Source organism: Patagioenas fasciata, chromosome 5 (genome assembly GCF_037038585.1).
Source record: "Patagioenas fasciata isolate bPatFas1 chromosome 5, bPatFas1.hap1, whole genome shotgun sequence".
In the NCBI taxonomy this organism is placed as follows: Eukaryota; Metazoa; Chordata; class Aves; order Columbiformes; family Columbidae; genus Patagioenas; species Patagioenas fasciata.
In genome coordinates this window covers 28,267,045-28,290,704 of record NC_092524.1, presented here as the reverse complement: position 1 = coordinate 28,290,704, position 23,660 = coordinate 28,267,045, and the positions used below count along the sequence as shown (strand labels likewise).

Here is a 23,660-nt window from a genome sequence, read left to right as displayed (position 1 = left end):
TGAGAGGTTTTATCTCAAAGTATTTAATAGTTTGTTTATATTGCACAAGAAAGACAGTGTTTGACTTAGTTACTTCCTGTCAATTTCTATTGATGACTCTGTAATACAGCATTTAGCCCCCAAATAATGACTTTAATTACTGTAAGAAAGTAACAACGGCCTATTGCAAAAGCTAAAATTGTGATATGGAACTTATGAAAGGGTAATTTTAAGAAGTAATTAGAAATAAACCGGGAGTTGGACACTACAAGCAAAAACTGAGAAATTAAACCAATTAAATGAAAAATACCCTCCTCCCAAAATTGAGGTCACAGACAAGAACAAATTTAAATGTACCAAATGAGATTTCCAGTTTGCTTATCTAGCAATAAAGAAGAAGGGAACAAAGATGTTGCAAGGGACTTAACCTTTCTTCTTGTGCAGAGATGAGAGGCTACTTCAGAGCTGCTTTTTAAATTGTTATACATTTTTAAATTGTTATAAAGATGAGAAGATATGCCAGTCTGTCCTGTTCAAAAGAAATTAACATGTTAATTTGTTAAGAGCATTCATCAAAAACTTATGTGGACTTCTTAAGAATGAAGTTATTTAGATGTGTTAAGCATTGTGAACCTTGCAGTCAGATTCATTACAGTAGGAGTATACTGAAGTACTCTCCCCTCTTAGAAAGGTAGAGAGTGGTAAGCATGCATACTCCAGTCTGATGGGAAGTACATCAGTACAAGATTTGTTGATTTGATTTTGCCAAGCATGAGTGCTCCAAGTTTAATGATATTGCAGCAGGAACTTAAAGGTCTGTTTGTGTTAACACTGGGTTTAGATGGCAGCATGAAAGTTGGAATTGCGATTTCAGAGCAGGATGCAAGCAGAAGTTCAGGAATTGTTGCTCACAAATGGAAGTGGAGATTTAAGTGAGGAAATGTAAGGCTCTTTCCCCTGGAATTTGAGTTACTGCTGTGTACTTGTGCTTTACTTTCTTGTGGCCCCTTCACTGCCGCTGCTATGAAAACCTTCATTCTCCAGCAGGTAAAGTGATGTCCCCTAAACTCATTCTGTGCTAGCACCATATTTTCATTCACAGGACCAAAGGCTGCAGGATGGTGCCTAATAATTTACTCCCTTTATCTGCTTAGTTCAGCAGCATCAGGAATAACTTTTAGTATTAGAAGTACTTCTGCTAATCTCTTAATTTGAGGCATGGGTCTTTTATTTTTTTTGATTTTTTTTTTTTTTTTCCTGCTTTTTTTCTTTCTATTCTGCAGTAGTAGTGCTTTGACTTCTCTGACACACTCTTTTTACTCTTCCTAACTCAGTCCTCTCAGGAGCATTTTCTGTATTGGAAGGACTGTGAAGGAGTATTTTACTTAAAGACAAGGCAATTTATTGGCTGTGAAGTGGAGAGACAGTAGTGCCTTGCCTTATGTGCTCTCCTGTTCCCTCTCTTCCTGTTCTCAGTTATGACACAGGATTTTACAGCTTTCCATCTCTCCTCCCCTCATGGCACAAGGTCCTTAGACCTTTCCCTTCCTGCTTTTTGAAGAGTTTATGAACAGTTGTATGTTATCCAGTGGTCAGTGAGACTTACACAGCTGTAAAAGTCCTACCCTATTTGGCTGTGCCTCACTCCCACCTTTATCCCCTGGTGACACGGAGTTAATTTGGAACATCTGGTGCCAACGGGTAAGGTAGTTTGGATGTGCACCTCCTTATCTCCCTGACTCTAGTCACTGAGGCAGTGCAGCCTGGGTGTACACTTTCCCTGTCTCTCAGTCCTTAATGTAACTGCCAACTCCAAGAAAAGAGAGAATTGAAAAATGAAACAAAAATACTACATTACCTTTTACAATCATATTTTGTACTTTTCAGTAGCTTTTTTCCAAGAATGACAATACCATGACATACAAGAATTAGTAGGCACTGGTTTATATTTAGAGTGCTTTCTCGAACCCAGTCTGCACTGCCTACGTTTGGCGCCTTAGAGTGTGACCTGTATCCCTCTCCAGCGTTTAGCCGTGTCATATCATAGTTGAAAAGATGATATCTGCATGGATAGGTTTTGTTGTGGATTTTTCCTAGCTATTCAAACTGAAACTCATCTGCCTCTGTTTCCTTTCTCGTCACTAGTACTGTGTGTAATAAAACATTTACCCTTCCTCTCTGAACCTGATATGATTTGGTTATGCATAATTTCTGTATTGCTTCTTCTAAATTTTTTTGTTGTGACACAGAAATTCCATGGCAAATTTCAGCTGTTCTTGAAGGGAAGTATTCAAAGTTGGTCTTGGTATTCCACTGATCTTAACATTTTAAATTTGCCATTTGTATTTCTTAGTGTGGTCTTTGTTCTCTCCTGGTGATTTCCTGTGGTATCTGTTCAGGTATATGTAGACCCAAGTGCGGGTCAAAGGCACAGTTCATATGCAGTGCACAGCAATGGGATGGTTACAGCTTGCTTTTCTATGCACAAGAGGACAAAAGGCAAATTTTCTTGGGCTATATTCTGCCTATTTCCTTTCTGTTTGAGGCAGTGCAAGGGAACAAGATGAAATTTTCTGGATAATAGGTTTTTTTGTTTTGTTTTTGGTGAGTGCCTTAATCTTCTTTATCTATAAAGTCTTCTAGAAATCAACAAGCCTGGCATTTTAAGAATATGTGTAAGTGAAATCAGTAATTTATTTTAAGGCAATTTGTTCAAAAGCAATGAATGTTTTCAGTGAGTATGTCAAGCCAATACCATCAGACACATCCTAGACAGGAGAAAGAATGTCTTGAGAATCTTGAAACAGAGCTGGGAAACAGTCTTTCACTTGAGAAAATTTTTTCCCTTGCCTCCTTCTTTTGTCTGGATTTCACTTACTACAGTTTCCAACAGTTCTTTTAAGATCTGTTTTTCAGCAGAGAAGGATTCAGACATCCAAAGGATAAAATCTTTGGGAATTGCATACTGACAAATTCCTATGGAATTGTTGGTTTATGTTTTGTGGTAGTAGACGTTACATATATTTTGTCATTTAAGCATATTTTGTCATTAATTTTACTGTCTAGCAGGAATAAGTAGTAAGAGAAAAGACAGAGTCTCTAAGAACCATCAAATATCTACGAAAAGAGGCAGTGAAATATTTTTGCCAAACTGAGTAACTTGTTGTTACAATACCAGTATCTTCAAGGACTTATGTAATGTAAATGAAGAGAAGAAAGAGTATCGCTTAGAACTGAGGGATAGTAAGGTGCCCTGTACCTGCGCCTGCTGTCTGTGTGCATCCCTTCCCTTTCCTATGGGAACATTGTGCTATTTCTTTCCCCTTTTCCTCTTGTATTTTGAACTTTTTGTTTTGTCTCTTGCCCGTCCGGTTTTAGTTCCTGAAACTAAAGAAGTGGTGAGCCACAAGTACAAGACACCAATGGTAAGTCAACTGTGATGCCTTGTGGTAGTTCTTTAGAGGATATATCTTTACATCCTCATGTGGCAAAAATAATTACATTGAGAGTGCAGGATTTGCAATGCTAATACTGCAGTGAAACACCAGCTGCTCTTTTATGATAGTTTTTCTTAAGGAGAGACAACAAAACTTGGTGATTGTTGTTTCTGTGAAATTACCGGAACTCACAGGTAGTGCAGAAAGCTTAGTCGCTTTTGTTAAGATAGGTAAAGATGCAAGGTAGCTGGTTTGGAATGAACTTTAGCACAGCAAGAGCTAGTGCATTTCCTCATGACAGTGAGCAGTGAGATGAAAGAGAACAGTACAAGTGCTGATTCCTGCCATCTGAGTTATTGCTGTGGTCTAGTGTTCAATTTTTTGTAACAGTTTTTGAACACCAGCAATTGATAACGATACTTAGCAATTTACACATAATAGTTCAATGATTGGGCTATATGCACTATGAGGAAGAAACAGAAGACAAAGATTATCTTAAGACCTGAAATTTCTTCTGTTATTTAATGTCTGAAGTGCAGTGTGTACACTCGGTGATTGCATGGAAACTCACAGTCCTTCAAGAAGAAAGAAAAATTGCTTGAAGAAACTACAAATGTTTTAGAAACAAAATGCTTACAATATGTGTGACTTAAGAAGCATATAGCTGTATCTTTTAATGAGAAAATCCATTTTAATGAAAATTAATTATATTCTACACAAGTGTTTAAGATTGTACTATAATACACAAAACACGTTATTATGCTTATTACCTTTACAAAGACTATAAATGTCAGTTTACAGGACAAGAACTTTTAAGATCACCAAAACTGCCAGCATTAGAACTACGATATAGACCAAGTCTTACCTTCACTGAATTGTGCTGCTCGTTGCATGCTAGAAGAGGGTTTTCTGTTCAACAATAGCAGACTGAATCAGTTAAAAGCAATAATTGTAAATCTTGCAAATGCTATGTGAAACTCTCTGCTTTAAGGTAGTGACAAAATTACTTGGTATTCTTCATGTGAAACATGCAATATTGGGTTGTGGGTTTTTAAAAATTAAATAAAAACGAAAGAATAAAAAAGCTTGTGTTATCCATGGATTCACTAGTGTTGATTAAAAATTACAAGAGTTACCAGGCCTCGTACTTGTTAGCATAAAAATATAAGTTGTGAATAAGGAAGAATCCCACCTTGTCATAAGCTGAGACACAGTATTGGTTGTTTCATCTTTTTAGTTCTTTCAACCTCTTCCAGAAAATTTCTTGTTACTTCATACAACAGACCAAAAGCAAATATGTAGGATGTTTTTTCTGAAGCCAGCTGGCCAACTTTCTAGCTTAGCATACTGTTCTTAAAAATTATTAGAATCATACTAACAAGCAACTCATGTTTTTATCCCAAGGAAGTTTTTTTTTATTTGTTATAAGGCTTTTCTTTTTTATCCATATCAGTTAGAAGGCTGCATGGGACGTATTTTCCTGTTATTGTCTGTAGGCAGAGTAGTTGTCCCATGAAGAAAGGCATGCAGCAAAATACAAAATGCACAGTGGATTTTGTAAAACACTAAATCATGTTAATTTCATTATCTCCTTTTCTGAATCCTTGTAGGCTCATGAGATCTGCTACTCCGTGCTGTGTCTCTTCTCCTATGTGGCTGCCATTCGTGGAAAAGAGGCAGAAAACAAAAGCAAACCACCTCGACCAGTTTCTAGTTGATCACAATACCAGGAAATACCTACCCTTTGGCATGTTGACGTGCAAAACTCTCATTTTTACTACAGTTACTGGAGCTCACTTTACTGTCTTCTATGAGAACTTGATTATTTATGTATGACCCTGCAAGTCTTACCCCACAGAAAAACCTAAGACTTCACTGCTCAGTCTCCTTCTGAGTTCATCCTTAATGGAGTTTTTATATGAGCTGTTAATCAGACAGTTTTGAGCATCAGCATCCAGCTGTGAGTGATCTACTCTGGCCATTTTTTTTGAATTCCTCTTTTCTTAAGATGACTAACAGCTTGTGTTTGGTTGGTTTTTTTTGTTTCTAGTGGTACTTGTTACAGATTAATCACTTAACAAATGCAGGCTTCTGCTTTCAGATTCTCTGGTATGTGCACAGTGAAAGCAGTCTGGTCCTGCATGTTGTTTAAATGTAGTGTTTTTATTGTTTTCCTTCTGTGTTGTTCATTTTTACCCACCAACATTGAGTTCTTGTCACATAGTTCTTCAGACCCTTTGGTAGAGATGAATGATTTATCTACCATAGTCTTAAAATATCATGTGACAATTGAAGTTTGGCTATTAAATTGGTCCAGCTGTGGAGATGGCTCGTCCTCAAGCGAGAAAGTAAGTGGAGAAACTTTGAATGCAGTATATTGTGAAAAACCCTGACACCTCGTGGATGGTGTGGATTTTCAAATGGGAGTTCAGGTAGTAGAGTTAACAGATGCATATAATCAGTACCTAAAGAAGTTAATCACAGGGATTAGAAAATTAATAAGGACAAGTAAAACTTGGAAATATTATTGGCAGAAGCACATGGCAGACCCACGTCTTTTTGGGTTTGTAACTACACACAAGATATTTCTATAGCAATCTGAAGAACGTGTTCAGAAGCCCAAAGGATTATGCTGTCCCAAATTTTTTTAAGCTATTCCTTTTTTCTAATCTGTACCTGTATATCAAGGAATCTTGCAAATACTATGTTAATATATAATGGAACTCCCACAGTTGAAACTATCCATCACATTCCTTAATTTAAGTAGGCTGAATATTAAAGTTTTTTGCATTGTGTTTTTGTTTATGAACTGTAGGACACTTGTCTGGAAAGCTCTTAGGATGCTGCAGGAGAGACTGGAGAAAATAATGTTACATGTCAAATACCTGGAAAGATGCTCTGATGCAAACTGATGTATTGTATGTTTTGACATAGAATTCTGAGTAAATGCACCCAGAAATAACCCTGTTTTGACTTGGTCAGGGTGTCTACCGTTTTGAAAGAAATACACTAGTAATGGCTGAGGAAATGATGTAAATATTATAGTACCACATCTATTTATAGAAACTGTACAGCTGTCTGAATGTGAAAATAAAATGTCATTCAACCAGCAACTGGTTTTCATCCTCCTGTGCTTTTCTCTGGATGCAACTCATTCTGAAGTTAATGTTAAGTTAATGAAGTTAATATACAAAATACATTATACATATATATGAAACAATGAAAAATATAAGATTATAAGTGGAAAATCTACATTTCCTTCCACATAAACAGTTGAAACTTGCTTTTGTTCATGAATAGGGAAAACAGACACATCTGAAATATTTTTTTTTTTGCATACATGCAAATAGAAGCAAAAAGTAAAGGATTTTTCATCCTTTCCGTAACACAAAGGTAAAACTGAAATTTGCAAACCCTGAAATTAGCCTGTTTTGTATTTAATTGATTTCATTTTCTCGTCTGAGACTGTAATTTTTCTTATAGCAGTATCTGAATTTTTAGCAATTGTAGTATTCTTGATACTACTACATTACAAGTACATTTAAGACTGAAATCAGTTTGATCTACGACAGATATTCCGTTTACTGTGGTACTGGATCCCACTTAAGTAGACAATATTAATTTTTAAATTGTAAATATTATGTTAGCAGTCCTACTTAGATATTCAAACCAGTTAATTTAAAATATAAGGGGAAGATTAGAATTTAAAATAATTAAAAACACAGCATCACTTACTATATACAGCTCCTTTTTTTTCCCTGTAGAAGCTGTATTTTTGCAAGTATATTTTTGTGACTTAAAATCATAAATACATAAAGTGCTGTATGCTCTAAACTGCTGAGAAACTTCAGTCCACAATAAGACTTTTAAAGGGCCTGAAAATAAAAATGGTCGTCTGTCCCTTTTGACAGAATTTTTTTAAAGAACAGGTGTGGCTAAATAGTTACAGTGCTTGATGTTCAACGGCAAGGAAGAATCAGTAATAACTTCAGACACTGTTCTTTTGCTCTTTAGGTGAGAGCAACTGACTTGGCTTTAAAATTGAAGACATTTTTGAGATGTACAAAATCTTTCTTGTACTTGATGATGGTGACTTGGCAGGTGTTCTGCTAACTGTATGTGTGCAGTGTATTCATCTGGGACAAAGGCGTGCTGTGCGGTGTTTCCATTACTAAACACACAGTGCTGTTCTCTGGATGCCAAATGCAGATCTGGAGGTTGGATTTAAAATTGGTACGAAAGCATAAGCCTTCTCGAATGCAGTCTTCCATCCTTTCCATCTTCACTTCATCACTCCTAAGCATTGAGAGGTATATAAACCTTACTTTTAACGAAAAAAATAATAATGAGTGATTTGCATGTATTTTGTCACATCCCACTTATTTTGATCTTTAGGTAGGAATTTCTTAGCAGCAATAAGAACTTAGAGGCTTCTAAACCTTCCAGAACCTAATGGAAGACTAACTGAGAATAAGTGGTAATAACAGCGATAGAAGATTCTTTAACAAAATTAATAATCCCTCAGTTTTTACCACTAGGAGGAGCCTGTGTCTTAGTTTTTAAGTATTTCAAGATGGCAAGCTTTTGATTTTAACACTTGTGATACTTCCAAGGCACTTACGCAAATACAACAAAGATTCATGAACTTGCCTTAAAATTTAAGGTTTTGCTTATCCTGAACAAGTTTATTTTTCTGCTACAGCTCCTTGTTGAAGTTAGTTTTCAAATTGAGTGTTGTTTTCTGCAAACACTGGTGTTTGTGATTCATCTGCCTGGCAGTGTAACCATGGTTACTAATTTATCTGTGAAAGTCGGAAAATGTTGCCTCACAGGTGAGATCTTCTTTCTGTGAGAAAAATGGTTTCTGCTCAACTCTGACTTCAGTGGTATTAAGGAACTCTAAGTCACTGCTCTTAAACAAGCCAGGCTTTGGTGAAAAATACCTCCTAGCTCCTAAAGTGGGACTTATGACCAAGCAGCAGAAGCTTTGTGCCAAGGACCTTGCCAGGCAGAAGGCAGTGCCAAAGAGCCTTTTGCTCTTCCACAAGTCATGGTTCAACCAGAGACTCCTGCTTCTCATAAGATGTTTCCAAACAGCTGGGTGGAATTACTGTGCTTCTGCTAGCAGGAGTGGCTTCATGCACAGCCCTACCCTGTAAACACTCTTGTAAGATGTTCAGTGTGAGCAACTGCTTTGAGGTCCTACATCCATTCCCAGTATGGCTCTTTCACTAAAATAGCAGAAATGTGATGATGCTTTAGATAACAGTGGGTATGTGACCCCCTCCTTCCAACACTGTATCTGAAGGTTTAAAAACTTGATGTTGGTGACTGATAAGGTTTGAGTGCAGTTGAGTACAAGCCAGACTTAGAGAGGACCTCTTCAGGCAGATTTTGGGCTGAGATGTTATAAAAGTCAGCTCAACATTTATACTGACATTAGGAAATTTGTTACTTTTCTGTTTATATGTGCTTGGTATAATTGTAAGTGAAGTTAATTTTCTGTTTACTTGTGTACAATGTTTTGAAACTTATGCGGCATAGTAGTTCTAGCATTGACTAATTTTGTTTTAAAGCATCACTCCAATTAAGAATCATATCTACAACAGCCAAGGGAAAACAGTCCTGCTACTATTTGCAACAGTTACTATAGCAATAAACATGGGTCAGAAACCTGCATAAAAATAGAAATCCCCTTCTCCCAAAATAACTATGCATAAAAAGGAACAAATGGTGGCAGGAAAAACACCAGTAAAACTCTTAACAATTGCTTCCTTCAAGTATATGAAAACTCTAGTTCCGTATTGCCATTCCTTCCACTCTTTTTTGCCTTTTCAGTTTCTCTTATTAACTCCAGTGAATGTCAGTCTGTCCACAGTGCTCTGGGTCTCAAAGTGTTTTCTTCTTCCCTTTTTACCACTCTACTTGGATTCCTCACCATTTCCTCACAGTTTCTTGGCATACATTTTCTGCAGCCAGTCAGGCTCAGTTCTGTACCTCAATTTCTGATCAAATGTCTCCATCTGTTTCCCTTAGTGTTTTTGCATACATTCTTCTCACCTCTCTGATGATTATCTTCCACCCTCTTCGCCCAGTTTGCATCTATGCTCTTTTCTGGTCTCCTGCTCAACCAGTCCTTGCCCCCTTCTAGTCATAGACATCTTCCTCTCTCCTGTTCTTACCAAGCTCTCTGCTATCTTCTTTCATCCCACCTCATTTCACTCTTACTCCCTTTGCATTTAAACAAACTTATATTTGGTGGAGTGGTGATGCATAAGAGAAAATATCATGCTTTTAAAATACATAGCACTGTTAGGCCCCCTTACACCAGTAAAAAAGAACAACTCCTGTTTCCAGGTTGCAATTTTTGAGGACTTTCCAATGATCAAAATCTAGTTTATTTGTTTGTTTGTTTATTTGTTTGTTTGTTTGTTTTTAAGGCAACATATACATGAACTGACCTACAAAGCAGAAGAAAAGCTTGGATTTTGAGCCATTCCTTTTGCTGGGTTTGGTATATGAAAACTAGCAGTAAACAACAGAACTGTAATTGAGAGTTATATAGATCTGGATTACTGGATTATTAGCATTACGACAGATATCAAGCAAATGCGACCTTACAGAAGATTAAATTACATTAATGCAAATCCTGGGTTTATGTATTTGGGTCCCACAATTTATACTTCTATGCAAAACAACAAAAGCTGTGTATGATATTCTTTATGTTTGTTAAATACACCATAATTAATATAAGATAAAATTCAGACAGTTATCCATGGTGAAGAAGAAAAATGGAGCACGATTGCCACTTATTTTTTCCACCTTATATCAATTTCTATACGTTTTCATATCCACTGATATTTTATATATATATATATATTGGATGAGTCCTTTTGTTGGATTATTTGTCTTCTGTAAAGCTATCCTAATACAGCATTATGACTGAAACATGTACATAGCTGTAAGTTATCTGTGGTTCTATGGCTGCTTATCGTCAACCTTTCTGTCTGGCATGGAAAGCAGATGGTAGACTATTTTTTCCATATCAGGACCTAATAAATGCAACTGCTCTTATCTGTTTTTTTTAAACTTTCACCAGTTCAACCTGTTATAAGATGTGCTGCTTATGCAGGCTGCTGTGTGGACACTGCCCAAAGACAAGTAAAGGATATCTCACTGACAGCTTTTGTTTCCCTAAAATAGAGCTCTGTGCCTGGGAAGCACTTGAAAGGTATCAGTGGGGCTATTTTTAATCTCAGCAGCCTGTTCTTAAAAATTCATTCGTAAGGAGACAGGAATGGCTTGTATTTCTAAACCTACTACAAGATGATATGTTACTGACAAACCTCTCTCCTAAACATACATAAGGATTTTATTTCAAATAAATTCTGTGATAAAAGCAACAGAAATGGCTTTTTCTGACTTCCAGAAACATGTTTTCCCTTGCTGCTCTCATTTGAATGATTAAATTAAGGAAAAAATGCTATTAGTATTTTTCTGAGTTTTTATTCGTTGTACTCAATTATAGATCTCCCTTGGAACAGCTAGCACAATAATTCTTTCTTAATTACACCTACAGGTAAGGTATGCTGAAGCTATCTTATACGTGTCTTGCCCTGCATTGAAAAGCTTTTTTATAATATGTGGGAACCTCTTGACCTCTCACTGTGATTTTCAATAAGTAGAATTTAATTTTTATATTTAATTTTATATAATAGACAAATCTGAAAAAGTCAATGAAAATAACTGTTCCCTCCTATAGATGGAACAGGAAGATAAACTTGTGATAGGTAAGGCACTTCAGACCATTTTAAACATTCTGTTCACAGAATCACAGAATTGGCCAGGTTGGAAAAGACCTCAGAGATCATCAAGTCCAACCCTTGGTCCAACTTCAGCCCATTTACTAGATCATGGCACTAAGAGCCATGTCCAATCTCAGTTTAAAACCTCCAGGGACGGTGAGTCCAGCACCTCCCTGGGCAGACCATTCCAATGCCTGATCACCCTCTCCGTAAAGAACTTCTTCCTAATATCCAGCCTAAACTTCCCCTGGCAGAGTTTAAGCCCATGTCCCCTTGTCCTATTGCTAACTGCCTGGGAGAAGAGACCAGTTCCCACCTGGCTATAACTTCCCTTCAGGTAGTTATAGAGAGCGATGAGGTCACCTCTAAGCCTCCTCTTTTCCAGACTGAACAACCCCAGCTCCCTCAGCCTCTCCCCATAGGTCATGTGCTCAAGTCCCTTCACCAGTCTTGTTGCTCTTCTCTGGACCCGCTCCAGCACCTCAATATCTTTCCTGAACTGAGGGGCCCAGAACTGAACACAATACTCCAGGTTTGGCCTCACCAATGCAGAGTACAGGGGAAGGATCACTTCCCTTGTCCTGCTGAACACACTATTTTTGATACAGGCCAGGATACCATTGGCCTTCTTGGCCACTTGGGCACACTGTTGGCTGATGTTGAGCTTCCTGTCAATCAGTACCCCCAGGTCCCTTTCTGCCTGACTGCTCTCCAGCCACCCTGTGCCCAGCCTGTAGCACTGCAGGGGCTTGTTGTGGCCAAAGTGCAGGACCCGGCACTTGGCCTTGTTGAACTTCATCCCACTGGAATCAGCCCATTTTTCCAGTCTATCCAGATCTCTTTGCAGAGCCCTCCTGCCTTCCAGCAGGTCGACGCTGCCCCCCAACTTGGTGTCATCAGCAAATTTGCTGATGATGGTCTCAGTTCCCTCATCTAAATCATCAGTAAAGATGTTAAACAGGACTGGACCCAACACTGACCCCTGGGGGACACCACTAGTGACTGGCCACCAGCTAGATGCAGCCCCATTCACCAGCACCCTCTGGGCCTGGCCCTCCAGCCAGTTCTTAACCCAGCAGAGAGTGCACTTGTCCAAGCCACAGGCTATCAGCTTTTGAAGGAGTATCTTATGGGAGACAGTGTCAAAGGCTTTGCTGAAGTCTAGATAGACCACGTCTACAGCTTTCCCCTCATCCACTAGGTGGGTCACCTGATCATAAAAGGAAATCAGGTTGGTGAGACAGGACGTGCCCCTCCTAAACCCACCCTGGCTGGGTCTGATCCCTTGTCCATCCTGAAGGTGCTGTGTGATTGCATTCAGGATGATCTGCTCCATCACCCTGCCACGCACCAAGGTCAGGCTGACAGGCCTGTAGTTGCCAGGGTCAGCTTTGCAGCCCTTTTTGTGGATTGGGGTAACATTTGCCAGTTTCCAATCATTTGGGACCTCCCCAGTGAGCCAAGACTGTTGGAAGATGATGGAGAGCGGCTTGGCGAGCTCTTCTGCTAGCTCCCTCATCACCCTAGGATGGATCCCGTCTGGTCCCATAGACTTATGAGGATCCAGATGGCTCAGTAAGCCACCAACTATTTTCTCTTGGAATACAAGGGGACTATTTGGCTTCCTGTCCCTGTCAACCATCTCCAGAGGCCAGTTATCCTGAGGGCCATCTGTTTGACTGGTGAATACTGAGGCAAAGTAGGTATTAAGTACCTCAGCTTTCTCCTCATCTTTGTTAACTATATTTCCCTCAAAGTCCAGTAGAGAATGGAGGTTTTCCTTGCCCCTCCTTTTGTTATTAACATATTTAAAGAAGGACTTTTTATTATCCCTAACAGAATTGGCCAAATTAACTTCAAACTGCACTTTTGTTTCCCTGATTTTTTTCCTGCACGATCTAGCTGTTTTCCTAAATTCTTCATAGGTAGACAGCCCTTTTTTCCACAGTCTGTAAACTCTCTTTTTATTTCTGATTTCCTTCAAAATCTCCCTGTTTAGCCCTGTCTTCCCTGCCGGCTAGCCTTTCGGTGCACTGGTATAGCCTGTTCCTGTGCACTCAAAACCTCCTGCTTGAAGCATGTCCAACCCTCCTGGGCCCCCTTGTTTTTAAGCATTGTTTCCCAGGGTATGCTCTGAACTAGACTTCTGAATAGGCAAAAATCTGCCCTCTGGAAGTCCAGTGTAGAGGTTTTATTGATGGCTCTCCTTGCATCTCTGAGTATTGAAAATTCTATTATTTCATGGTCGCTATGCCCCAGGCGGTCTCCAACCACTACATCTCCCACCAGCCCTTCTCTGTTTGTAAACAGTAGGTCTAGCAAGGCCTTACCCCGGGTAGGCTCATTTACCAGCTGATGAAGGAAATTGTCCTCTATACACTCTAGGAAATTCCGAGACTGCCTCTTCTGTGCAGCATTGAGCTCCCAGCAGATCTGGCAGGTTAAAGTCCCCCACAAGAACAAGGGCTGTCGATGTTGAGATAATCTGAGCTCAATGTGTTCAATTAGCATTTCACCCCAGTGTATGACATAATTATTGTAATTTAAGCAGCAAAGCAGAGGCACATATCATCAGCCTGTGCTAAAATCAGGTCATACATTGACTGAAGTGATAATCTAAACTGAAACAATTCATCAAGGACAATGTTTAGAGCTTACAAGCTACTTAAGAAAAGTGAGATTTTTTGTGAGACTTTTCTAAACATGTTACTGAATCCAATTGGTTTTCCTTGTGTTACTTTGACTTCTGCCTAACATTAGAATGATCTTCCAAGCAATTATTCATTAACAAACATGTGCATGTGTGAAAATGTTAGACTTTTTCATTTTAGGAAATTTGTATCAGCGTAATTATGGCAGTGCACCTTCAGTTACAAGTATTGATTGGTGTAATTAATCCTAACTTGAATATCTAAATGAAATACATCAGTACCTAACCTGCAACAACATAGAAATATAACTTGTTATTATAAAGGTTACCTTTCCTTGATCACAGAAGATTCCACCTGCACTGGGGATATTATAAGCATATATTTAGTAGTTGGTACCTAATGCTCAGGAAAGAAAGAGCATGTTTATTTTGCAGCCATCACCACAGATATGCCTGCTAGCTTTAAACTAGTAGTCATGTATTTATGATAGAATACAAAGTAGGCTGCCACCCAAGAAGCTTCACCCAATGCAGTTACTGTCATGACTTCAGTGTGGACATGTCATACTCCATTCTTTAGCTCCAGCTGATCACTTCTTATTTGTTAATAGGAAGAATTAATTTTATTCGTGGGGGGCCACCAGTTAATTCACACATAGCTTTTGGCAGGTGTTGTATAAGCCCACTGAGTTAAAACTGGAAGAGGAACCCGATGAAATCCAGCACGCTTTACCTCAACCCTCTCTGTTGGCGCCACAATTTGAAGTGATTTCCTTCGGGCTCCGCGGACCTGCGCAATAACGTCTCGGCCCGAGAACTGCCGGCGCTGAGGGAGCAGCTGCCGCGGCACGAGCCGGACGGTTGGAGCGCTCCGAAGGCCGCCGCGTGCCCCTCGCGCGGGAGGCGCCCTGATGAGGCTGCGCCCGCCAGGGTCCGGTCCCGGCGGCAACGGGCTGTGGGGTCGCCCCGTTACACGTTCAGGTGCGGGGCCCTGCGCCCTGACGGGGACAATACCCGGCAGCCCCGGGAGCGGGAAAGCTGCCTCATGGCCTGGGGAGTTGTGCCCGCTGGCCGGTAGTGCAGAAGTATCCTAATCATCCCCCAAGAAAAATATGGTTTTCTTAATGCATACTGTGCTTTGGCTCTTGAGTTGTTGTTCTTTCTTTCTTTGTTTGTTTTTCTCCTGATTTTCATACGGTGTGCCTTTTTTTTTTTTCTTTTATTGTTATTTTTATGAAGTATTGGTTACCCCTTAACTCATTTCAGTATTATTTTTCACTCATAGAATCATGGTCAGGATTTGAGCGCTAAGGCAGAGTCCAGTAATTGAAGGAGATGAGGAGTTCTGGTAAGGTTTACTGGGATTTGACAGTTTTATTCCATCTTGTGACTTTTATAAAGAGTATTAAGTGAAGCTTCCCATTGCCAGGAGCAAATAAACTTTGTTTACTTATTATTTATACAACAGTGCTGAAATACAGGGTGAAACACCAAAGAACTGATGCTGTGGTGTGAATTGTGTATTTTCCTGGGCTAAAATACAATCCCAGGGCTTCTTCGGCTGTCAGGCAGTGCAGTGCTGAGAGAACTGGGGTAGGAGGAGCACCAGGAGTGTTACTTGTTGCCTTCATATTTTTGGGTTACTTGATGTTTCTTATAAGTGGGATCTTGGCTCAAGTGAAGCGCTGGGCTGGCCTGATTATTTCTGTGGTGCATGATGTCGTGTCTTTTGTAATGCTCCACAACATTCCTGTGCTTCAGCTGAGACTTATGCTTAATTCAGAGCATCTAAATATCTCCATTCCTGGTATACAGTTAATAGTAATTTATTTGAAGGAGAAGCGTGTAGGCTGAACTGGCAGCAAGCAGACTGAATTGACAGGTTTTAAACTGAAGTTGTGGTAGCATCAAAAGTTAAAATCAGTTTCACATCCAGCTGGACAGAAGTAATAGGCCTGAAGAGGTTATGTTTGTCAATGTTACTTACACTTTTCACATGGAAGGATTTTTTACTTGAGCAGTAACAGCTTTTTATCTCAAGAAGACTACTGAAAGGACTCCAGTAGGACTGGTGGTTTTGACAGTAGTTTCTGTTAGCTGTGAAAAGCACTTAATATACTCGAAGAGGTGAGTGTTTTAACTTTATGGCCTATGTTAATGGTTTTGTTTTGGTTTGGTTTGGGTTTTTTTTACTATTGATCTTACCTTGCATGCTTCTTTCTAACAATACTTAACAACTGTAAGGTAAGAATGCTCACCATGATTTTGCATGAAAGGAGATCCCACACAGGAAAAGATTGTTAAAATCAGCTTTTGTCAAGTAGTCTTTCAGGCGTGATGGGGAAAAACTGCGAGATACTTCGTTGTTTTCAGCCAGCTAGGTTTGGGAGAAATTGCTCAGTTTATGTAGTTTCAATCAGATTGGGATGAAAGTTATTTATTTATTTATTAACAACATGGAATTATTGGCAATTAGTGAACTATATATTCAGGATTGATATCAGCCATGGAATAGAGAAATGACAATACTATATGCGTGGATATCAATAAATACCTTCAACTTTCTAAAGACCCTTCTAGAACTAATCACAGAAGGTCATCTCTTGCAGGTGCATTTTCCCCCTTTTCATTTTTTCCGTGTGTGAGGAGTTGTTAGCATTTTTAATTTTCAGAATTCACATTTTTAGGAGTAATTTTTAGAAACCTAGCTAGAGTGTCCTTCTTTTTTGTAACTATTCAGATTTGGATTTGATTCACTCCTTGTCACTTAGAGTTTTGGAGGTCAAAACTGATTTGTTTTTTTTTTCTTGTCGAAGCACAGTATTGTCTTAGAAGGTACTGTAGAATTAGATTCTAACTATCTGGTGCTACCCTGCATAAAATACTTACAGAAGCAGTATCTAAGCTAGTTTTTTTCTGAGGAGGCATTTCTTTGTCATTAGTTTGAGTACTCTGAAACAGTGGAAATTAAAGGTGCAAGCACTGGAAATTTATCATATATATATATATATAAGGTAGAATTCCATACTTGAAGACCTTTTGAACAATTAAATTTAGTGAAATAATGATAGACTAACATGTAGTGAAAGCATTAGTTTGCAGTACACTGCTTTTCACAGGTGAGAGGTGAAATAAATGTTCGCTTGTGAAAGCACTGCTCTTCCCAACAACATTGTACTCATGTTGAATAGCTAAGAACTGAGCAGACAATGCCATTTTCTTAGTGACCCTTAGTGTGCCCTTTTACAGCATAAAAGTCTACTCTCTTCATGAAACACCTTTCTGATAATAGAATGTATTTGGGACAGCACCTAACTCTCCTTAGGGCACACTGTCCTTTGTAATCCAAGCTCTTGCAGTTCAGTCTTTGGTTTTCAATAGACGTTGTCCCACAGATACTGGGGTGGTCCTCTCAATCCACTGTGTTCTGGGTGTAAGTTCTTTATAACACAGAGCATCTCTGACTTTTATGTGTGGTGTGTGCCTTATATTTTAAATATTAACATTGCTCAGAAAATGAAAGTACAAAACGAAGTAAACTTGTTTGCACATTTTCCATCTTTTTTGTATCTTGGTTGAATAATAATGATGTGCAACAGACAAAAGTTAACCTTGGATAAATTGATTTGGTTTTAGAGGAGTACTCTTCTTTGTTCTTATACCTTAATAAAATAATAAAAATACACATCTCATTATCATCAGTGGTTTTATTATGAAGATGTATTGTTTAATACAACTAACATGCTGTGTCTGACATGCTTTCCCATCTCAACTGAAGTGTTGGAGGCAGGAGAGTAGTGTTACTTCAGTTCCTTTGTGTTGATTCTTCCAAAAAGCAATGCTTCCTGGACTAATTTAATCTTCCAGCCTTCTCTTTTACTGTGATCATGAAAAAGTACTTTCCAGCTGGAAACTACTAACAACTACTGCAGGTCTAAAAAAACCCCACCCCAAATACTATTCGAACTAGTAGGTGAGAAACCAGAAATGCTATTGTGTCATTTGATTAGACAAAATTATCTGCCACGATACAAACATGCCATTCACAAACTTTCAAAAGCCTTCAGTAACGTTTTATGGCAGTAAGTTTATTGCATTCATCACAAGCACTTTTTGTTTATGTGAAAATAATCTTCTTCACTACATCTTTCACTGTTTAATCTGATGTACCAAATTTTCTCTGTAGATTAGTATGATGTCTATGATTGGTTACAGAAAAATCTAGTAACTGGAAGTCTATGCTGGTGTCTTTTTAAAAGCTAGAAACCCAGTAGTGACTAATTATCAAATAAACTATTTTCTATATAAAGCAAAACAGTAACTTTAGACAGAGATTCCCAAATGGTATGTTTTGGATGTGGTTTTGCAAAGATCTGCTCAAGCGCACAGAAGTGGAGATTTCATGCACTGACAGTAAAAGCAGTAGGAATGAAAGTTACTTTCTATTGTGCAGAGATCAGCATAATGAAAGGTGATTAAGTGTTAACAATAATTTGTTAGTGTTTCATTATTCTGAGCTAGTTGTTTCTTATTAAGAATGTCTCTATTTTCTCTTCTCAGAATTCTGACAACTGTAGAAGTGGGGAATTTGTGTTCTTTTCAGACATTAGGAATGGAATGGGTTTGCATGTAATGGTAGGGTTTTTTTCAGACTCATCTAAGGTACGTAATGAAGGGAAGTTCTTGATTTCCCTGAATTTCTCTCACATGGAAATGGTGGCAATGTAACTAAAATAGATGTATGAAAAGAGGAAATATTGTCTGAAAACATGCTGAGTAGTCAGGACACTAGAGACATCATGGCCTCCTAGTATACATGTATTAAAGGAATTTTAAGATGAGCATGACTCCTGAATGTAACTGAAATTATCCTTAATTAATTTCTTCAATTTTCTTCTTTTCAAGTTCCATTCCGATGCTGAGACAGAGAACAGGGAGAAGGGATTTATTGTCAAATATATTACTGGATTGTTTATTATAGCTATTTCTTTTTTTTTAAATCTAAAATGTATGTTATGGTTCTAGATTCATTGTAATTTAAATTTTGCTTGCTTCATTAAAGTAATGCATATGGCATCTTGATAATAGTTAGGTCTTTATTAATAAATGTCTCCTAGAGGGGAGTGCTTGTAGTGAGTTAAGAAAAGCAGTCAACTAAGTACTCTGTTATTCTTACAGTTTTTTACACTGGCACAGCATATTAAAGGTTGAGACCCATGAAATCCTATCTTTAAAATAAACTAAATCAATTGACTTGGAGGAATGTGATCTTAGTACGATTATTGAAAAATGAAACAGAAATAAAAACAAGCACCTCCCTACCAACATTATAAAAATTGCATAGTCTCTAACATGAATATCTAGTGACTGCTTAATCCTGTATCTAACCATATAGTCATCGCTCCTTTATCCAGCTGAATTAGTTTGATTCATACCTTGACTTGCAGATGAATTGAGGTTCAGTGTTTTACTGAGGTGCTGGAGAAAAAAAAAAAAGATATCAGACATTAAAGGATGCTAATTTTAAACTGAGGCTTGATGCTGAAGGTGAAATATGGAAGCTTTATAGTAGTTGTTTTTATCTGGTGATTCCAAGGAGTTGTGATGTTTCTAAAGCAAGCTTCAAAAGATTATAATACTATGCTTTGAGCCATGGCTACACTGTACAGTGTAGCACTGACCAGAAATACTTGAGCTAGCCACTGAACTGAGAGTGGCCTAAGAGTCTTAATAAGCTTCTGCATGGATTAGTGAGACATTTCAGAGGTCTTAGTCTGAGTTCATCATCGTACTAATGCAGATAAATTGCTTGCTGCCAAGACCCCAGTGAGGGGATCGGTGTCCAGCACTGCAAGGTGTACTGTGTACACATCCCTGACAGCACTGAGTAAAATATCTAACTCTGTGCTGTGTGGAAATCCCTTCAGGCTTGCCACGCTGCAGACGACTCTCCATCAATGACTGTCATGCAGGTCACTTTTACAGCTTTTCTGGTTCTGATGAGCATTTAAAGTGCTGCTATATAGGTTCATACTGACAAATAGATACAATAGTAGCAGCTTTACCAAAAATATTTTGTCAATATTTCTTGCTGTGTTATAAACATATGACTTTTATTTTTCCTGGCCCTTTTGTCAAACAGAAAAAGTAATCTGTTTGATAAATGTTTGTGATGTAGCATGCATCTTTTACATATGTCTAAAGGCTAATGACTTGATTATAGGCACACAGGATAATAAAGTTTTCCACAATGTGGTATTTGTAGCTAGATTTCCAGTGCTAAGTATCTTCTCTAGGAATATTAAGTCAGAGGCATAATAATTGTCCACCTTCAGACATGTATTACATAGCAAGTAACCTAATTCTATGATAACAGTTTAGAATGAAAAACACTATCTTGCTGGTGCATCTGATTAACGAAGATTTTATATGCCACCAAAAGAGTCAAGGTTACATAAAGGGGAACTATTTTTTTTTTTAGCTGTTACTCTTTCTTCATTGCAGTATTAGTGTTACATCCGTAAGATTCACCCAATTACCTCTGACATCCAGTCTGCACTCTATTTCAGCTTCACCACACTCATTAACAGCTCTACAGGTGTAACAGCCACCGTCAAATGGAGTGGGTTTCCGGATCTCCAGGGTCAACACGCCCTGTTTACTGAACATGCGGTATTTGGCATCCCCAGAAAGATCCATTTTGTTTTTGTACCAGAATATCTTTGGCTAAAGAACACAAAAGAAGAATTTTAAAATAGAAGGCAGAAAAGTGAAGAATTATGGCTGATCTTACAGCTTTAATTTAGCCATCAAAGGTTTATGCATAATGAGGACTATATATATTATACAGGAGTATTAATTTTTGAAGGAACCTCCCCTTATTCAGTACAAACTTGTGAAACTAATAATTCAAATGTTCAGTATTTTCTTGAACTCTCAAATAGCATGTAGATAATGTAGATCTGCACCCTATTCTATCACAATTTAAAAAAACTCTACAAAATTTATTTATTTGGGAGTTATTTAATTGTACTTATTAAAATATATTTGAATGCTTCAAATGTTTTACAGAAGGGGAATTAAACAGCACAGGTTATTACAGCAGAAGTGTCATAAAGGTCTGTAGATGTTGGGTGGCCAACTTGGAATGCCAAGGTTTGGGCTGGGAAAGGATTTTCCAAACCATTTAGAATATCTTTAGCAACTTCAGGAATTTCAAAATAGAGTTCAGGTTGGGTTCAACTGAGCAATAAAGTGGTTGGCTCTGTACCAGTTCCAGCCATTTTTATAAATGAAATTTTGAAAATTAGAAATCTTATATAAAGCAAACTGCTTTTGTTTATTTCAAACTTGTTATTACATATAGTGAATAAATAGGCTTTAAAGAGTAGAAGAAAAAGCTCTGCATTCATCTGTTTTACTCCTGAAATTAACATTTTCTGTTTTGTCACCCATAAACCTGTAAAACTACTGCACTTTTATAGAGTGGATTCAAATTTACTGAATCACTCATGTCTTTGACCTGTGATACACAATTCAGTCCATTCCAGTTGCCATGCCTATTTTTCTTTAAATATATCAGCTGGACATTTTCCTGTCTCAAAACTTTTTGCTTCTTTTTCTATAGCCTCTTCGTCTTCCTGCGTATATGTCTCGTGTTTCAGCCCTGCTACCAGGGTATGAATATTGGCTCTGCTTGAAGTGTTAACTTTTTGGTGCCATACAGATTGTATCTGAGGTATGCTTGATAATCTATAGTTATTCAAATTGGAAAGCTCTATCAAAGTAAGTTACTGTCTGTTACAGACTTATGCAGTAGGTACATAAACTGTTAAGATTAATTTGGGCAATGCAAGTACCGAAATGTATCTGGAAAAGCTACTTTGGAGTATTAGGTGTACTGAAGGATGACTATTTGTATCCTAATGTAGAAGGCAGAGCGAGCATGCTCACAGTCAGAAGCCTGCAACTACTGTACCTAACAGCTGTAAAATACGATGTTTTTCTTAGAATCTTCTTAAAACCATGGAAACCGAATGAAGTGGATACAGATGCACAAAAAGATCAGTTAACCAAGAAAGAATATCGTTACTAACACTGTAATTTCGTGATGAATCTAAGCTGAGGCAGCTACTGGAGGATGGATTTTGCCTGCAGTTGGTCGTGTGTCTTCTGTGATGTTCTTTTGCAGTTATTTATGTGGGTATGCTTCCTTTTTATATTTGAGTTTTGTCTGGAGCTCCTTCATTCAATGAACTGCAGCAAATGATTGCATTAAGACTGTCTCTAATTTTTTTTTTGAGTTAATTTGAACTTTGAGCTATAATCTTGCATGTTTTGCTATGTAGATATTAGATCCTTGTGCAGGCATGAGGAAGGGAAAGGAGCAGGAAATAAGGAGCCAGGAAAAAGGTTACTACATTTTTTGTAACTGCACGAACTTAAATTTATGACAAGATTATGTCATAATATGGTAAATTCCTTCACTGCAGACAAAAAGCCTATTTCCCTTTTTTGAGAAACCTAAATTTAGCTTCTAGCTGATACAGTTTTTACTGCTTGTTCCTAACTCTTAACAAAAAAGTACTCTTGGTACAGACTTCAACAAATATATTTAGACTGAAAAAATATTCCAGTGAGAAAAAATAAAAGCCCCCAATCTTCACACATAACAGCAGTTTTTATTCTAGTTAATTTTGCAAAATAACTCAGGCTCTCAAAAAGTTATGTGGATGTATTGACATAATAACAGAAAAACTGGTGTCTATGTATCATTTAGGTTAATGAAACAATATATTATATTAACTGCTGTTTTCTTGAAAGACTGAAGAGAACAAAATATACATTCCGAGAAGATACGTGTTTTTTATTTGTTTACCTTTTTTGGTGGGTAGATTTTGTGTACATGTGATAGATTTTCAATGGCATGATGTTATCATAAGCAATGCCTGTCCTTGCCACTGTCTCCTTTACTGTATCGCCCCATTGGTTCTGTGCACAACCACACAAACACTTGCACCATGCATTCTGGTTAAGCATCACTTATGAGTGAGATGGGAGATAAATGGATGTGTTTTTCTTAATATACTCATGTTATGCTCCAGTCATGCTGAACTGATATGAATTCTAAAGCATCATCTTGGCTTGTTGTGGCAGTGACAACATCTGTTGTAATTTGTACCTTGGGGATTCCTCTTACAGCACAGCTGAGCGTGGTGTTGTATCCTGCAATCACAGAACGGTTTACTAAAGGGTGAGTGAATTTAGGAGGTTCGGAGAAGTCATGTTCTTTGTAACTAGGTGGCTTATAAGTGGTGCCTGCAATTCAAAGAAATAAAATAGTAAGAACTGTGTTTTCAATTCTCTTGACTTGTGTACAATCAATTTGTCATTTAATTTGCCTATATGATTTAGAAAAGCTTCAAAGCTATGACAGTTATCATATAACAAATCTTTAAATACATTTCACTCTAATACACATCACATGTTTAATACTTCAGTTAAAGTAAAAGGTCCTGGCAACCATGGGGTTTCAGTTTCTGTTAAAAATATGAAAGCCGTATGCCTGCAGGGGAAGTCTTCACCACAGACATCTTAAACTTTTAACCTCAGAATGTAAAATAATATAGTTTAGGAAGACAGCGTAATTAAATATTCTAGAACAGATGTTTGTGTTAGTACAGGAGATCTGCCCAGGTAAGGGCTCTTGATGCTAAACTATTTTAAAAGTGCTAGTTACTAAGTAATGAAAATATCTCCAGTGGTGCACCTAATAATATTGTATTTTCC

General features: G+C 37.9%; 2 protein-coding genes across 25 annotated transcripts in view; one reads left to right on the top strand and one right to left on the bottom strand.

Moving 5' to 3' along the window:
• Positions 1 to 6,529, top strand: part of MADD (MAP kinase activating death domain) — a 74,961-nt gene extending 68,432 nt beyond the window's left edge. For all 24 annotated transcript variants that reach the window (XM_065838700.2, XM_065838684.2, XM_065838708.2 and 21 more), the window contains 2 exons: positions 3,358 to 3,404; positions 5,027 to 6,529. In XM_065838700.2, coding sequence (XP_065694772.1) covers positions 3,358 to 3,381 — 24 coding nt within the window. In that variant the 3' untranslated portion in view covers positions 3,382 to 3,404; positions 5,027 to 6,529. The remainder of the gene's footprint in view (positions 1 to 3,357; positions 3,405 to 5,026) is intronic.
• An 11,031-nt stretch (positions 6,530 to 17,560) lies between these two features.
• Positions 17,561 to 23,660, bottom strand: part of MYBPC3 (myosin binding protein C3) — a 62,962-nt gene continuing 56,862 nt past the window's right edge. The window contains exons 32-35 of the mRNA XM_065838051.1: positions 23,053 to 23,189; positions 20,411 to 20,597; positions 19,307 to 19,349; positions 17,561 to 18,789 (exon numbers count right to left, since the gene is read on the bottom strand). Of these exons, the coding sequence (XP_065694123.1) occupies positions 19,339 to 19,349; positions 20,411 to 20,597; positions 23,053 to 23,189 (335 nt within the window). The 3' untranslated portion in view covers positions 17,561 to 18,789; positions 19,307 to 19,338. The remainder of the gene's footprint in view (positions 18,790 to 19,306; positions 19,350 to 20,410; positions 20,598 to 23,052; positions 23,190 to 23,660) is intronic.